This window comes from Cupressus sempervirens, chromosome 9 (assembly GCF_028749045.1).
Source record: "Cupressus sempervirens isolate cs-2001-9-10 chromosome 9, ASM2874904v1, whole genome shotgun sequence".
Taxonomy (NCBI): Eukaryota; Viridiplantae; Streptophyta; class Pinopsida; order Cupressales; family Cupressaceae; genus Cupressus; species Cupressus sempervirens.
Window position 1 is genome coordinate 572,866,858 of NC_143126.1, and position 16,278 is coordinate 572,883,135.

Sequence of the window (16,278 nt, forward strand, 5' to 3'; positions counted from 1 at the left end):
TGACGACTTCCAAATGATTATCACTTATATTTGTAGAAGTTAGTGGAAGGTGATGATCTTACAATAACTTAAGCCATGATATACATTTTATGTAAATATTGAAACAAATCATGATGGATAATATCTTATAAATCAACAACTAAGTGCTAGATATCATTCACTTGATGGTTTATGAGTTGTTTGTATAGATATATACTAGGTATTTGGTGAATATCATGTGTTCATACTCTGCAAGCCATTACCTTATTGAGTACATGGTGAATATCATGTGTTGATATTTTGCAGGCCATTACTCAAAGTATTTGGTGAATCTCTATGTTGATATTCTTGGGGCCAATACCCATGATATCAAATGTGATATCAAAAATGGTGAATATCAGGAGTTGATATTCTGCAAGGCATTATTCAGAATATTTGGTGAATATTATATGTTAATATTCTAGAGGTCAATACTCATCATATCAAATGTGATATCAAAATGGTGGATATCTTCTCATCAAAGGCATCCTTAAAAATTTTCCATTCCATAGAAGCATAGGAAAACCCTCCACAATTTCGCCGAAAAAAGGCATGGAAAACATGCCATGCAGAATTCTTTGAAAAATCATGATTTTTGGGGATAAAAATGTGAAAAACCATCTAGCATCAGAAAATCAGCAATCCATGGTCACAAAAACAGAGAACCCTTGCTGATCTAAGAATATTTGGTTTTCTTGTGAAAAACCGGGTAAAGACTTGTCCTATAGATTTACCCTTTCATTATCTTGGGTCGTATGCTCAGTACGAAAATAACCCTGGGTCAAATGTATGGTGTGTAATAATCCCCTAATTTCCAAATTCATATTTAAAATAGTCGCATACTAGCTATTATATGCCAAATTGAGCATGAAACATGTCATTTGAATGCTGGAGTATTGTAGATCAATCAAATTCCAGTTTACACATCCAAGAATCTATTACATCCATCCATCTAATAGCTCCTTTTCAACTACTTGCAACATCAGCTGCAGAGCACTGTTAAAATTACATCAACATCCACATTTAGTGCAGACTAATGTATATTGAATGTTGCTTCTGTCTTCAATCTTTTTACTGTTAAATCTAATCTAGGGATTTGGAAAAATGACAGGAATTCTCACTTAGTGAACTCACAAAGGTATTCATCAACACTTGCTTCACATCACATCCATTAAACAGTGCTGCAGGAGCACCCGAGAAAACTAGCAATCAACATCACCAAAATACATCTGCTTTCACTTTGTTTGTTTTAAGTTTGGTTCGTTTGGCTCTGTCCCCCCAACTTTTCAATCTGCGAATCTCTATCTGGTTCTCTTTTCATCATGGAAGAATAATGGGCATCCATCAAATCACAAGGGATTAAATTTTATTATATGTCAGTGTGACTGACTTAGTAGCCATGTGTTTAAATGTGGAATCACGAACAAGATTAATGAACTGTTTGACAGAATGCTTAACTGAAACTGTGGTTTCAAGGATTGCAAGACATGAGTTACTTTCAAGCAAATGTAATTGATTGGTTCAAGTTGATGCAAGTAGCCAGCATCCATCAACATCTACAACATAAACACAAAATCGCGATTTTTTGGGGCCGGTGATTTAGTCGCCCCAAAAATCGTGATTTTTTTTTGCAGATTTTTTCCAAAAAATCGCAGATTAATCGCCTAAAAAATCGCGATTTGTTGCAAAAAAATCGCCCGCGCCCGGCAGTCACATAAAGTGACGAAAAAACACATTTTTTTCATTATGTTTTTACATTGCTTAGGGCATTTTGGAGAGGAGAGGATAGAGAAGGAGTTCTTGGCAAGAAACAGGCGGAATCAAGTGCATTTGGAGGCCTTTTGATTCGATTTCTTCGTTACTAGATAAGTGATTTGAATCTTTGTTTTTTGTTTTTGCAAGAGATTGTGTTTTTTTTTCTTGCATGTAAATGGATAAAAATACATTCCTAATTAGTTAGGAATGCATTTGATGAATGTAAGCAAGATTAAATGCATTCATTTGCAATTTTTTCCATTCTAGATCGAATTTATGCTAAAAATTTGCCCTTTTAAAAAAAATTTGAAACCCTAGCAGCTAGTTTGTTTGAATGTTATTTGGATTTCAATTTATTGGTGTTGTTATTGGAATGTTGCTTGAATTCTTTGTTTAACTGTTAACTTTGATCTTGTTATAATTTATTTATAGTTTTTTTTTTAAATTTGTATGTGTAGGCAGCCCGCAGCAGTTTTAAATGGCAGACAAATGGCCATTGACTCCATGCCCCTCAGGCTACATTGGCAACAGGCCAAAGAATGCGAGAGATCAAGCATGGAAATATGCCTATGAAGCACCCGATGAACCAACCAAAGTGATTTGCATTCGATGTGAAAAAGTAATATCCGGGGGCATTTACCGGTTCAAATATCACATCGCAGGGATCTCAAAACATGATACGAATCCTTGTGAGAGTACAACAGAAGAAATAAAAAGGTTTGCAAATGCCTTGCTCGCAGCTGGAGAGCAAAAAAAATTGCAAAGAGAGCAGAATAAATTGCATGTCAGGGCAGCCATAGCAGAGACCCAGGGCAGTTTCGTTGATGTTCAGGAGGAGGAGGCAGCCATTGAGAGCATGGCTGGCTCTTATCGTGGGCCGCGTGTCCGCAAACAGGGTGGTTTTTCTTTCACGAGTTCCACTCCCACTCCCACTCCTACACCTCCTAGCACTTCCGCACCATCAGGATCAGCAGGTGCTTCTGGGATAGGGAGCTATTTTGTGCCGAGGCACACACCTGGTGCACAACCTTCATTAGAGGCCACTAGATGGAATAAGGAGGTCCATGACCAGTTGGACAATGCACTAGCAGATTTCTGGGTTTTCAACAACCTTCCTATTAGTGTTGTTGACAATCCCTATTGGGAGGCTTTGGCCACAGGGTTGACAGTTGCAGGAAAGGGGTACAAGTCCCCTTCTCGTTTTGTGTTGGGTGGCAGGTAAGCGAATAATTTTATTACACTCGATTTCCTTTTAATTTTTAACTTTTTAGTTAGTTCTAAATTTTAATTAATTTATCTAGAAATTAGAATGTTGATTACTAAAGTCTAAATCAATTTTAAATTACTAAGAATCTAAGACATAACTAAATTTTGTTTTTGCAGGCTTATTGGAAATGTTGTTGAGAGGGCCAAAGCATTTGTTGAGGAACAGAAACAAGAATGGACAAAATTTGGTTGCACCATTCTTTCTGACGAGTGGACGGATGGGAAGAGCAGGACCATAATTAATTTTTTGGCCTGCTGTAATGATAATGTGGTGTTCCTGAAATCAATCGATGCCTCCAACAAGGTAAAAAATGCTCAAACATTAGCATTGATATTGGAGAACATGGTCTTAGAGATTGGCATTGAAAATGTGGTGCAAATCATCATAGACAATGCTGCTGCATATGTATCAGTAGGTAAACCATAATTTTATGTTGCATGTGCATTGTGAATTTCACAACAAGAATTTTTAATAGTTTGATATATCTGAAAAGTTGGAAACTAATTAGTATTTGCTTTTACAATTGGCAAGAAAACTCCTACAGCAGAGGCACCCCACTCTCTCTTGGACCACGTGTGCAGCACATGTCCTTGACCTTCTTTTGGAGGACATGGGCAAACTTGAGTGGGTCACTCCAATTGTGGAGGATGCAAGGCGGGTGACAAAATACATAGACAATCACCCATGGGTCCTTAGCCTGATGAGAGAGCACACTGATGGCAAAGAAATTGTCAGGCCTGCCATCACAAGGTTTGCAACGATTTTTTTGACATTGCAAAGCATTCTCGATAATTTGGCTTCTTTGAAGCAAATGTTTGTTTCCAAAAAATGGCTTGCTTCCACATTTTCAAAGAAGAGTGAAGGAGAGAATGTTGTGCGGATTGTGTTTGATAAATATTTTGAAGATAAGGCTGATGAAATAGTAAAGGTAACTACAAAACTTTAAGTTTTAGTTTACACTTTACAACTTTATAACATACTAAGTTTGTAACTCAAGTAAATAATAATTTTGTAACTTGTCAACTAATTTCAAATTTATATTACAAGTGTCTGAGCCTTTAGTCAGAGTTCTGCGTTTGGTTGATGGAGACCAAACGCCAATGGGTGAACTATATGAGGCCATGGACAAGGCCAAAGAATCTGTCAAAAATTACTACAAGGGGGAAAGCATCAAATATGAACCCATTTGGCAGATCATTGATAGAAGGTGGAATAATCAGCTTCACCAACCCATTCATGTAGCAGGATATTTCCTCAACCCACGTTTTAGGTATACTGTAAGCTCATTCTTACTCAAATTTAAGTTAACGAAGACTTGAGTTCATTTTGCTTTCGTAGGGTGTTGGGTGTGTACTAAAATTGCAAGACTTATTTGTTTTTGGTTTTTGGTTTTAGGGCTGATGGTACATATGCAAATCCTGATGGAGAGGTCATCAGAGGCCTAAGTGAGTGCGTCAAAAAGATGGTAACCAGCAAGGAAACAAGAGATAAAATCATTGCTGAGCAGGAGATCTTCACTTCAGCAGGGGGCAAGGTGTTCTCCACTTCTCTCTGCAAGACAGCAAGGCTTACACAAACCCCAGGTAATACATTTGCAAACTTTTGAATCTCAAATGCTAAATTAATATTTATGTTTCACTTTTTGTTCTCTATTAGTATTTTCTAACTTGTACAATTTTTGTGATGCAGTGGCTTGGTGGACCACTTGGGGTGCAAGCACTCCAAATCTTGCAAAATTTGCTCTCAGAATCCTATCACAGCCTTGTAGCGCATCACATTGTGAGCGCAACTGGAGTTTGTTTGAGGCCATCCACACAAAAAAGAGAAACATGTTGTCCCAAAAGAGGATGAATGACATGGTCTATGTGCAATATAATCTTAAATTGCGCATGAAAAAGGCGCAACAAGATCCTCCTGGACCAATCGATTTGGATGAGATAGATCCTTATTATGATTGGACGGCATAGGAGCAGGCTCCCTTATTTACACAGGAGGACATCTCCAATTTGGAGACGGAGGCCACGGAGGAGGCTGCGGAGGAGGAAGGGGGTGGAACTGGATATGACATCGATTTGGATGACATCGAGGAGGGCAATGATGAGGATGATGACATTGAGCTTACTGTAGAGGACCTTGACATCTTGCGCGCAACGAATGTGGAGCTACCGACATCTAGTTCTATAGCTACACCATCTCCTGCATTGGCACAGACACAGACACAGGCACAAACCCTGCGAGGTTCTAGTTCTAGAGCTTTACCCTCTCCCGCACTCACTAGTAAAGTGACTGGGAAGAGGAAGATGTAGTCCTGTATTTGACATTTGTACTTATTTGTAGTCATGTTGATGTGCTTATTTGAACTCTTTACATTTGACACTTTATTTATGAGAATACTTCTCATGTGTTGTGAACTTGTTAGTTGTTAGTAATTTACAACTTGTCACTACTTACTTGTTAGTAATTTACCGATTAATAACTCTTTTTGCATTGATATATATCTAAACATGATTGTTTCTTATGTATTGTTAGTAATTAAGTCATTAGATGCAAAAAAACATTGAATTTTGTAATTTTTTATTAAAATTTAGTGGTTTTTTAGTTCCCGATTTTTTCCCCGATTTTTCCCGATTTTTCCCGATTAAACTTTTTCAGGCCTAGGCGATTAATCTCCTCAGGCGATTTTTACGTCAATGAACACAAACATGTCAATCATTGTGCAAGTATTTCAGGTCAATCAATTTGATTTCTGTGGCATTGGCCAGCTATGAGTATATTCAGACTTCCTGGGATATCAGGAGTAATGTACTCTTGACATTTGGGCCACCTGAAACAGAGATTTCTATTTGATCCTCCATAAAGTTTTCCTTAGCCTAAGTGACCATCTGCTTCAAAAGAATGTGTGGTCGGCATTTTAAAAAAGCAAAAATAAAACTTGTACTGCTGGAGAATGTGTAAAGATAAACATCACACTTGAATAGGAGAAAATTTTTGAATTGATTGGCAGTGTCAAAGAAAATAAATGTCAAGGGCCAGGGAACAGAAATGTAATAGAGGCTGCATATTAAAATAAACCAATACCGGTCTAGGAGAAAAGGGTGAGGTTGTGGGATGAGAGGGGCAGCATAAGAGAAAAATTACAGTGCGCCAGGAGGCAGATTTAGGGACAGAGAAATAGGAGAGAATGGGAATATGTTTGATGGAATAGTAATATAGAAAGGGTGTTTGTATCATTGTTTTGTAATGAAAAAATAATCTCATTTGTTTGTGTTACATGATGCAAATTCAATAGAATAAATCATATTTCTTGTTGTCAAAATATGAGCTTTATAAACGAGACAATCTTGGTTTCTGTTTTCTGCTTGTTAAGCTTTCATCATTGAGATTTGAGGTTAGTCCCTTTTGCTTCAAAAATTGCACAAGTCAATTCCATGTACACAGATTGGATCCATAAGACAGGTTCATTTCTGTTGGCACAGAGATGTGTTTTGTAGGCATAGATTTGACCTATAGCAGAAAGAAGGATATCAGGCCACTTGTCAGAGATCATCAGTGACAGATTTGACTATTGAGTTGCATTTTAGAAGATTGAGTAGAGTTATCCTCACCACAGTTGAAACCAGGAACATAAATTATTTTGGAAACAACATATAGTGCTATAACTGTCTCATATTTTTGTCTACGTTAATTTTGAATCATTGGCTTTAAATATTCATTTATCCTAGATAAATTGGAAAGTTGTGTTTGTTTCCTTTCAATGCTATATACTATATAGACATGACGTAGATAGAAACATGAAAAGATAATACTTCATGCAAAAATTAACACGGGTATAAATTGAAATCACAAGGCCCGTTCATTTACAAGAAACAATCGATTGAAAGGCACATGACAATTAGATTTCAAATTTTGAGCTAAGAACTGGGAGGCAAGAACTAAAATTATTGAATTTACTAAAAAGCATAGCCATTATTTTCTTTTTGTGTGTGTCCACTAGATGCAAGCAAATTTAAAGTTGTCCTTGTAGTACATAAACCTACTAAAATGCTAAATAAGTATATATAAAATGTGTGATAAAGAAAAAAAACATTCAATACTATGATTCTGTGCCTACCTCTGTCACAAAGAAAGCATGGAACCCATATGGTACCCTTGCTGGAAGTGGAACAATTGCTATGGCCTTAGGAGACATCGTTCTCGCATCAATCACATTAACTTCTGATTTCCTGTTCTCATTACAATTATTTTGATTAGCAAACCATTCACATGATAGTGATTCTAGCTGTAAAGCTGTTCACATCTTTGCAAACAAAATGTCTGTATCTTCAGCTCCCGCTGTGTCAATCAAATAATACAAAGCCTGTAAATTATCTTCATCGCAATTATATGGGAACTGCACATACCCAGTGTTCTCATCATGAACAAAGCATATCAAATAACCGTCATCTTCATCTAACTCCACACCAGATTCCCTTGGCACAAAGATTGCTTCAGAACCAAATCTTCCTGGCCCAAACTGAAAGATGCCCTTCACATTGCCTCCAACCTCAATTTGTTTTTTACCCACTTCTGGTTCAGCTTCGAGATCAAACTTAGCAACACCTTTCACCTTTGCCAATGAATCTAATATGGTTCCATACACAAAACGTTGCTTCCTATATGAATGACCAAAATACAAAAGAAAAAAATTAACAAACTTTCTTTTAATGATGGGATTTATATAGAAATATCAAAAGACTCCACCAGAATTCTTTGACCAGAGAAAGAAAATAAACATTAATTGGGCAACAATGAAAACCTCAAAAGGTAAATATTCATGAATATGCAGAAATAAAAGAGAAATCTACATGGTTTTCCAGCCTTCTGTAGGTGCAATTTTACTGCATCTTTACCTCCCAATGTAATTTTCATTGATACGTGGAAAATCTACAGCAGATTCAGAAAGCTTCTTCTGTGAAGCATCTCCAGTCTTTAGGTTGAATCGCATTTCATAGCTGACCCACAACAATAAAAAATGAATATCTACATTGTATTTTTCCAATATGTCTTACTGCATACAAGTGCAAAACTTTAATCTGTCCATATTCAGACGCCACAGGTTTGTAGAATTATCTTAACTTTCAGGAAAAAATGGCCTATAAGCATCAAATGATACTTGTAAATCTTTCATTCAATGACCACTGAAGAGAATGAACAACATACAATTCATTTACATAGTTTTTCAGATTTTCTTTCAAAGGCCCTGCAGCCATTTCAAGATCTAAATCCAATAGGCGACATGTGTAAAGAATAATTTCATCACCCTCCTCCCATGCATTGGCTGAAACAATTGAAACAAGCATACAAACAGCATGATTAAAATCATAATCTTCTAAGCAACTATAAAATCAAATTCATAGTTTTGATATAATTAAGTGCCCAAATAGAATTAAATATAATTCTTCTAAGCATCTATAAAATCAAATTCGTAGTTTTGATATAATCATGTGGCCAGATAGAGTTAAATATTGTAGCAGATTCAAGGATAATGGCAAAAGAAAGAAGAAATGCTATAGATGATTTTGTAAAATAATCATTTTGTAGCTTTATGCAACCATAACAACTTAACACGAGGATCATTCAGGCTGTCAATGTTTAGTTGTTACCATTGTGAAAAATGTAGCAGTTAGGAAGCTCAAACCAACACATTTGAAGATCATCTTTTGCATATCGGGGAAGCACTCCAAACCGGGCTTTCTTGGTTTGATCAAATGTAAGAATAAACTTTCCTTTCATCATATTCTGTAGAAGAAACACAAGTTAAAGACTAATAGTTTAAATCATTAACACGTGAATCTGAACTTCATATGAATTATATTAGTTCAGCAACATACAGGGAAGCATTCCTAAACAGGCAGTTTTGAAATTTGATAAAAAAATCGTCTAGGAGATACTTCTAATGATGAAATTCCATTCATCAAATGTGGCTTTCCTTCCTTGCAATACTTTTTGTTGGTTCCCTTGAAGCGGGGCATTTTTAAAATGTCATACGCCATCTTAACTGTTATCTGACATGAAAATAAATTGAAACTAAAATGTTCAAAGGTTTAGTCACCTTGGGGTGAAAATATAAAGGGAGATCCATGAAAATTGCATAGTTCTGAGTTATTGCAAAATCATGCATCATGACAGGTTCTGGAATCGTTATTGGAACTGGATCAAGCATGTAACCTTCCTTAGTGATAACATGGTATGTAACATATGGAGCAGTGAATTGGTAGCCAAACGTAAACATCTCTCCTGTAATTCCATTAAAACCACAGGATCAAAAGAAGTTCCATCTGCCATTAAGTTATCATATTTCATACATACTATTGTTCAGAATTAGAGTAGCCATACATTGCTCATGTTTATCTTTACTTACCAGTAACAGGGTCAACCTTTGGATGTGCTGTAAAAGAGTGAGTTAATCTTTTATCATAATCCATCAGCCCAAGTGTCTGTAGATCCCCATCTTCGAGGACTCTTAGCACATCTGTTAGAAATGGAAGATGAGCAATTTTGTCCATATCCTTAACCAGCATTGTATGTCCTAAAGTTTGTAATAAAAGATGGAAATGCTTCAATATGTAATAAAAGATGGAAATGCTTCAATATATGCGAAACACAATTAAAGTACTTATAATTGAATAATATAAATGATAAACAAATCAAAACATTAAAAATCTATAATGATTTGCAAGCCTCTAGCATTTACTGGTCATTAGTTTCAAATTTCAAATTTCTTTTAACTTAGACGAGCCGAATTCATCCCCTCAATTTTAAAGGAATTTTATATTTTATATTTTTATAGAGGACGTATAAGATAGCTAAGTTGAATACTGGGTAGCTTTTTAAAAAACAAAATTCCCAGCTTGATTTAAATTCCTGCAGCAACGGTCTGCAGGTGGAATATTTGTTAAGGATCATATCTCAGTGCTTGCTTTTAGATCAATTGCACATAACCAGGCAGTTTTTTGGTGATTTATCTCAACTTAGTCGAGGGATTATTGACATCTCTAATAAAAATATATGCTCTCATATTGGAACTATAATCATTCTATTGTTATACTTAATTTATTTGTAAGGTAAATATTATTCAGTCTTCTTGCAACTTATAATGGTTAAAAAACAAGAATCTAGATGACTTGCTCTAGAAATTTCCTAGATAATAACCATTCTTCCTTCAATATAGTTGTTCCTTCAATTCGTAAGGTAGCATTCTTAGTAGATAAACTGCAAAAGTATAGTTTGTTCCCCAAATCGATCATGAGATTTGAACCCAAGATATAAGATTTTAAACATAGATAAATTAAAAGGAAAGACAGCACTAGTGGATTAAATGAAAATTATATTGACATGTTCTTCCTCTCTCTGTCACTCCCTGCCTCTCATGTTTCCTCTTCCTACCCACTCCCTTTTTCCCTTCCATCCTCAGCCCTTCCCTCCCTTCCCCATACCTAACTTCCCCTGTTCTCCCCTGCCTAACCTCCCTCTTACCTTCATGTACCCATTCTGTCCTCCCCCCCACCCCTTTCCCATGCTTCCTTCCACATGGACATGGTAATGAACTAAAAAGTTCAATCATTAACTTTAAAGAGGTTAAAGTTGGAAATTAACAGGTATCTCATTAAAGTGTACGCCCTTAAATAAATAATTATGCATATTTGAAGTTGAATTTGGACAGAATCAATTTCTCAATAATGGGAGTGCTGTCACACTCAATCTGTTAATTCCTGTATAATCACGTTGTTCATTTTCGGAAGTATTACTGTTTTCCACGTTGGGTAAGTTAAACAAATATGAGAATGTAAAGTAAATGTAACAGAACTGATGTAATATAAGATAACTCACATATTCATATCCATTAACCTCATAAATGCTTATAATGTATCTCAGAATGACATCAGCCTTACTTCTAATTCATCACAACGACAACGACATATCTTGGAGATAAGTGTTAATGTTTTCAAAACCAGAACAGTATTGACACAAATATCATCAGTTTGACACAATTATTTACCCTAGGAAAACCCTCCTACTCTAGGGAAAAAACCCAGCCAGACACAGAAAAGATTCTCTTTATTGAATATTCAGAAACAAATACAAAGCTCTCAAGCTTAATCAGAGCAACAATCTAACCAGTGTTTGTTAACTCTTAACAATCTACAGATGGATGTCCTTTTAACAGATTAAGCAACGCCTGCTCTGCATCTATAATATACATGAACTTCTTGTATCCAAGATACAATAAATAACACACTAAGAATTGATCAAGCATTGACCATATACAAAGAGTATATCTGATACAGAGATTGCTTCATTTGTATTAATACCATTACACATTAATCATATCTCAATCAGCCATACAAAAGGAACAAACAGTGAATAATATATGTGCGAAGATCTCCTATAAAAGAACAGTTAACAGCTCTTCATAACTGTCACAACAATTGCATTTCTCTTGCCATGAGCAATCAAAGACAAGGATTCCCGTAAACTGAAGAGACACCAATGGTGACAGGAAGTCATTCGATATACACATTACAGAAATCATAAATGAAGAAACACAATGCCACCTCATATCACAACGTGCACAATAATAAGACACAAAGTGAACATAATATGAAGCTGCACAAACATAAAACAGTTACAGCTTGAACATTCAATTAAAGAAGACATATGAAGACTCTGGCTGAGTGGAATCAATATCTGAAGGAGGTCATTTTACTTCTGATAAAATACAAATCCTCTCTCAATATTGAAATGAAGAAATAAATAAGGTTCTGGGAATACATAGCAGAGAACCATTCACACAAATATACTTTGGGAAAAGACACAATAAAACCAACAAAGGTATGAATGACATCCCTTGCAGCTACCTAAACATTAACACTCCCTCTTAACAAGATAGAGATCACTCATATGTCATAGTGTGTCTCATCCCAACAAGCATAATGAAGCTACAAAAAAAAAGTGTCAATAACAAAGTCTCATCACAGATGTTCTCAACATAATATTGTCATCTCAGCATAATATTCACCATGGATACTTGCAGAGGGTGAAAGAACAGAAAACTAAGTCATGGAGTCTCTCACACGACATCCACCATAACTACTCCCAAAGGGTGGAACAAAGTTTTTTCATCTCAAACTTCTCTCATAGAGAAGAATGCATTAACAAGGGATTTCACCTCGAACTCATCTCACAAAGAATAACTCATTAACAAGGGATTGCACTTAGAACCTCTCTCGCAGAGAAGTCATTAACAAGTGATTGAATCTTAAACTTCTCACAAAGAATAACTAATTAACAAAGAATTGCACCTTGAACTTCTCCCTCACACAAAAGAGCTCATTAAAGCACATAAAAATCATCTAAATGTTAAGACTCCCTTGCAGCTGAGACTCCCTCTCAAGAGGGGCAACATACTCACAAAGTGAATATATTAAATTAATTGACTCCAATGTTTGATCAAGCAAGGAGCTTTTGCACTCTCCCTTTGCCACATAATATCCCTCTGAATGTCATTTCTTCCTCTTTACAAAGAAACTAATCATAAAGACAACCTATATAGGATCTTTCTCTTTAATGAATTTGTGTAATCATCATTCAGTCCCATGGCTACAAGTTGTGTCCCCATGTTCATTTCTACAGCCTGCATGACTTTGCATGTAATCTCTCATCATCTTATTGCTTCTTGATCCATCCTGCAACGAAGAGAGATTAATAATAATTCATAGAATCAACCTATCATGAAGAGAAATCTATAGATCAATGCTAAAAGCATACACTATTCCCACTATTATAACAAAAATTCATAATCAATATTCAAAGGTATAATCATTAAATACTTATCTCTTTATTGTCTAATCTTCCTCAAGAAAGATCTCAGCAAGGACATACATAAAGATCAATACACGGCTATATCTTTTCACAATATTGAACAATTCACAGAATAACATTCATACAATGATTATCGCACTGCATGCATACTATCTCTCATAATGAATACTATCGAACATCTCCTTAAAGAATATCATAATGAATGACACCTGGACACTAATGACAGCAACTTCCCTTTACTAGATGGTGCAAAACGTTCGGTATGCCCTCAAGCAATCTCAAAATAAAATTGCCTAAATTTGAATATTTCAAGGCTACAGTCCTAGTTCTGGATCTTTTCTTTAAATCTGGCTCGGATACCATGATAGTGTATTCATAACTATAATAGTACTGATACAAAAATCAGATATCTAAGAACACATACAGATTGACATAATTATTTACCCTGGAAAACCCTAGTACTCAAGGGGAAAACTTAGCCACACCCAGAAAAAATTCTTTTTGTTGAAACACAAATCTCTCGAGTTTAATCAGAGTAGCAATCTAACCAGTGATTGTTAACTCTTAACAAAGTACAAACGAATGTCCTTTTAACAGATTGAGCAACACCTACTCTGCATCTATAATATATATGAACTTCTTGTTTCCCAAATACAATAAATACACTAAGAATTGATCAAGCATTGACCATATACAATGAGTATATCTTATATAGAGATTGCTTCACTTCAAATAATACAATTACACGTTAATCATTTCTTAATAAGCCATACAAAAGGGAAAAACAGTGAATAATATATGTGCAAACATCTTCAAAAAAGAACAATTAACAACTCTTCATATAACGTCACAACAATTGCCTTTCTCTTGCTGTGAGCAAATGAAGACAAGGCTTCCCCTAAATTAAAGAGACTTCAACGGTGATAGAAAGAGTTACTCGATATACACATAACAAAAATCATAAATGATGAAACACGATGCCACCTCATATCACAACCCACACGATAATAAGACACAGTGTGAACATGATATGAAGCCACAAGAACATAATACGGTTAAAGCTTGAACATTCAATGAAAGAAGACATACAAAGACTCGGGCTGAGGCGATTCAATATCTGAAGGTGGCCTTTTTACTTCTGATAAAATGTGTAGCCTCTCTCAATATGAACAATAACATCTCTCAAGAAACAAATCAGCTTTTGAAACTACGTAGCATAGAACCATCCACGCAAATATAATTTGGGAAAAGAAACAACAAAACCAACATAGGTAGATATTAATGAGATCTCTTGCAGGTACCTAAAAATGAACAATAAGTGCATAAACATATATAGAGGTGTCGAGGGCTGCGAGTGCCAACCATTGGCAATTGTCATCCAACTTCCTACCCCTCAACAAATACTAACAAAACTAATTACTCAACAACATCATCCCCCCTAAAAGAAAGTAGTCTTTGGATGACACACAACAAAATGGGGACTAATACAACCATACAGAAAGAAATCAAGAAGGGAATGGGTGCTGAGAGAGTGTCCCTAACGAGGAAGGTGTCAGTGGTGATGTAGATCATAGTTGGCATAATCGCCGACTACTCTGAGATTAGCCAAAAATTGCCATTTCAAAAAATCACCTCCTTGCAAAAACTCGTCGATTAATGGCAGAGAATTCAGCAAGTTTTTACTTGCGACTCACCTGCGCGCACAAACCAACAATATAGGCAAAAAAATCATTTTTTTTCATTTCAACGTTTAGAAGCTTCACGGTCACGTAGCTTATGCCCACTCCCAATGCGGGGCACCTCTTCGAGGACTAGACCCCCTCTCTTTTTTGCTAGTAGATCTGGGAAAAGGAAGATGTGATTGTATTGATGTATTTACCATATAGTATTTACTTCTAATTTGACAGAAACTATTTACTATTTTTCTTTCAGCCATTAGCATTCTGCATGAGAATGCAATTTTGTACCCACTATGCATTTATATATATCTAAACTATGCTCATTTCTTGTGTTCTCTTTAATTAACTCATTAAATGCATCTTCTCATTGAAATTTGCAAAAAAAAAGTATTTTTAATTAAATTTTTGCAGTTATTTTAGGTTCCTGAGTTTCTTTTTTAAATTGGCTGATTTTTTTTCAAATAAACTTTTGGGAGCTTGGCAAGTTATTGCTAAGTGAGATTTTTCCAACTATAGTGCAGATGATGGAAATTGCCCCCTCAACTCATGAGCTTGTTAAGTTCTATGTCCTAGATCTGTCTCACCATGAATGTTGCTTTCTGAATCTCCTTATTTTTCTTGTCCACCTCCTCCATAGTTGTCATAAGATGAATCTTTATTACTGCAACTTGATCTCGATGTTGCTCCTCCAAAGCAATCACCTCGACCCATAATGTGCCTAAAAAGCTATCATTTGAAACTTTTGTTGTACTAACTCTTCCTCCACCATTTCTAACCAAGTGGCGAGCTGCTCTCGAGCTATCATGTCACCCACTCGCTCAACCTCAACCTCTGCTCCTAGGTGTTGGGCCCTCCAAAGCTGATAGTACATCAAGCAGAATACCTGCTCAAGCAAAACATGGGTCCTATTCTCTCCAATGAGTTCCAAGACCCCCCATTCCTCTATCATCTCTAGGGTCTTTATAGCATGCCATCCTTGAGACTAAAAACATCTCTAGAAGTCCTAGGCACATTTCCCTGTACCGAACTCCAACAAGTGCTCTACATCCTGATCTACCATCCCAAAATCCTTCATGTGTAATGAGGCTGTTATTTGTCATGCACTAGCCTCTATCTCTACTACAACCTACTCTATGACACCCAACTTACCCTGCGTGTAAGGTACCACCTACCAAAACAACTAGGGAGCCCTACTCTCAGACTCCACACCTCGCCCATTCATCTCCTCTTGAGGAATATCCAACTCCATCTCTTTGGGTTGTGTCCTTCTATCCTCAAGATCAACAATCTTTCATTGCCTGCAATGCGAGAACAAGAGGTCTGACAAGTGCCATAGGAGTAAGCTAGAAGCAAGTATGCCGTGAATCTATGGTTTCTTTTGCAAGGATCTTTGACTTTACTACCACCTTAACTACCTCCTCTCTCGACATCTCCAAAGCATCTACCAACTCCTCCATGGAAGCCACTATCTCTCCTACCTGTGGTTCAATTGTTGTTTTTTCTACTGCTACAGGCTCTGGTCTTGTCATTGTTGTTGGGGGCACAACTCTCATATCCGTACTTGCACTACGAGTGAAAGTAACTGGGGCCCTTCATTGCCCATATCCAAGTATAGGAACAACTAGCACTATCATACCAAACGAAGTAGGAGGGGCCAACAAGTTGGCCTCATTAATAAGTGTTAGTGCAAAAACAACT

General features: G+C 36.3%; 3 protein-coding genes across 3 annotated transcripts in view; 2 read left to right on the top strand and 1 right to left on the bottom strand.

Moving 5' to 3' along the window:
* LOC149539959 (uncharacterized) overlaps positions 1-3,722 on the top strand; it is a 30,724-nt gene extending 27,002 nt beyond the window's left edge. Inside the window, exons 2-4 of the mRNA XM_089801180.1 lie at positions 2,232-2,991; positions 3,157-3,455; positions 3,572-3,722. Coding sequence (XP_089657306.1) covers positions 2,252-2,991; positions 3,157-3,455; positions 3,572-3,702 — 1,170 coding nt within the window. The 5' untranslated portion in view covers positions 2,232-2,251 and the 3' untranslated portion in view covers positions 3,703-3,722. The remainder of the gene's footprint in view (positions 1-2,231; positions 2,992-3,156; positions 3,456-3,571) is intronic.
* The window catches only part of LOC149539958 (carotenoid 9,10(9',10')-cleavage dioxygenase-like), a 118,656-nt gene that overhangs the window by 37,463 nt on the left and 64,915 nt on the right, over positions 1-16,278 (bottom strand). Inside the window, exons 7-13 of the mRNA XM_089801179.1 lie at positions 9,441-9,551; positions 9,132-9,316; positions 8,683-8,818; positions 8,240-8,357; positions 7,930-8,031; positions 7,441-7,692; positions 7,152-7,263 (exon numbers count right to left, since the gene is read on the bottom strand). Coding sequence (XP_089657305.1) covers positions 7,152-7,263; positions 7,441-7,692; positions 7,930-8,031; positions 8,240-8,357; positions 8,683-8,818; positions 9,132-9,316; positions 9,441-9,551 — 1,016 coding nt within the window. The remainder of the gene's footprint in view (positions 1-7,151; positions 7,264-7,440; positions 7,693-7,929; positions 8,032-8,239; positions 8,358-8,682; positions 8,819-9,131; positions 9,317-9,440; positions 9,552-16,278) is intronic.
* Positions 4,120-5,453, top strand: LOC149539960 (uncharacterized). Its single transcript, XM_089801181.1, has 3 exons — positions 4,120-4,310; positions 4,436-4,623; positions 4,730-5,453. The coding sequence occupies exons 1-3, from the start codon at positions 4,141-4,143 to the stop codon at positions 5,005-5,007; spliced, it is 636 nt and encodes a 211-aa protein (XP_089657307.1). The 5' UTR covers positions 4,120-4,140; the 3' UTR covers positions 5,008-5,453.

Coding starts and splice junctions, on each gene's coding strand:
- LOC149539960 (XM_089801181.1), top strand. CDS start 4,141: ATGGGTGAACTATATGAGGCCATGGACAAGGCCAAAGAATCTGTCAAA. Junction 4,311..4,435: donor TTCCTCAACCCACGTTTTAG/GTATACTGTAAG, acceptor TTTTGGTTTTAG/GGCTGATGGTACATATGCAA. Junction 4,624..4,729: donor AAGGCTTACACAAACCCCAG/GTAATACATTTG, acceptor TTTGTGATGCAG/TGGCTTGGTGGACCACTTGG.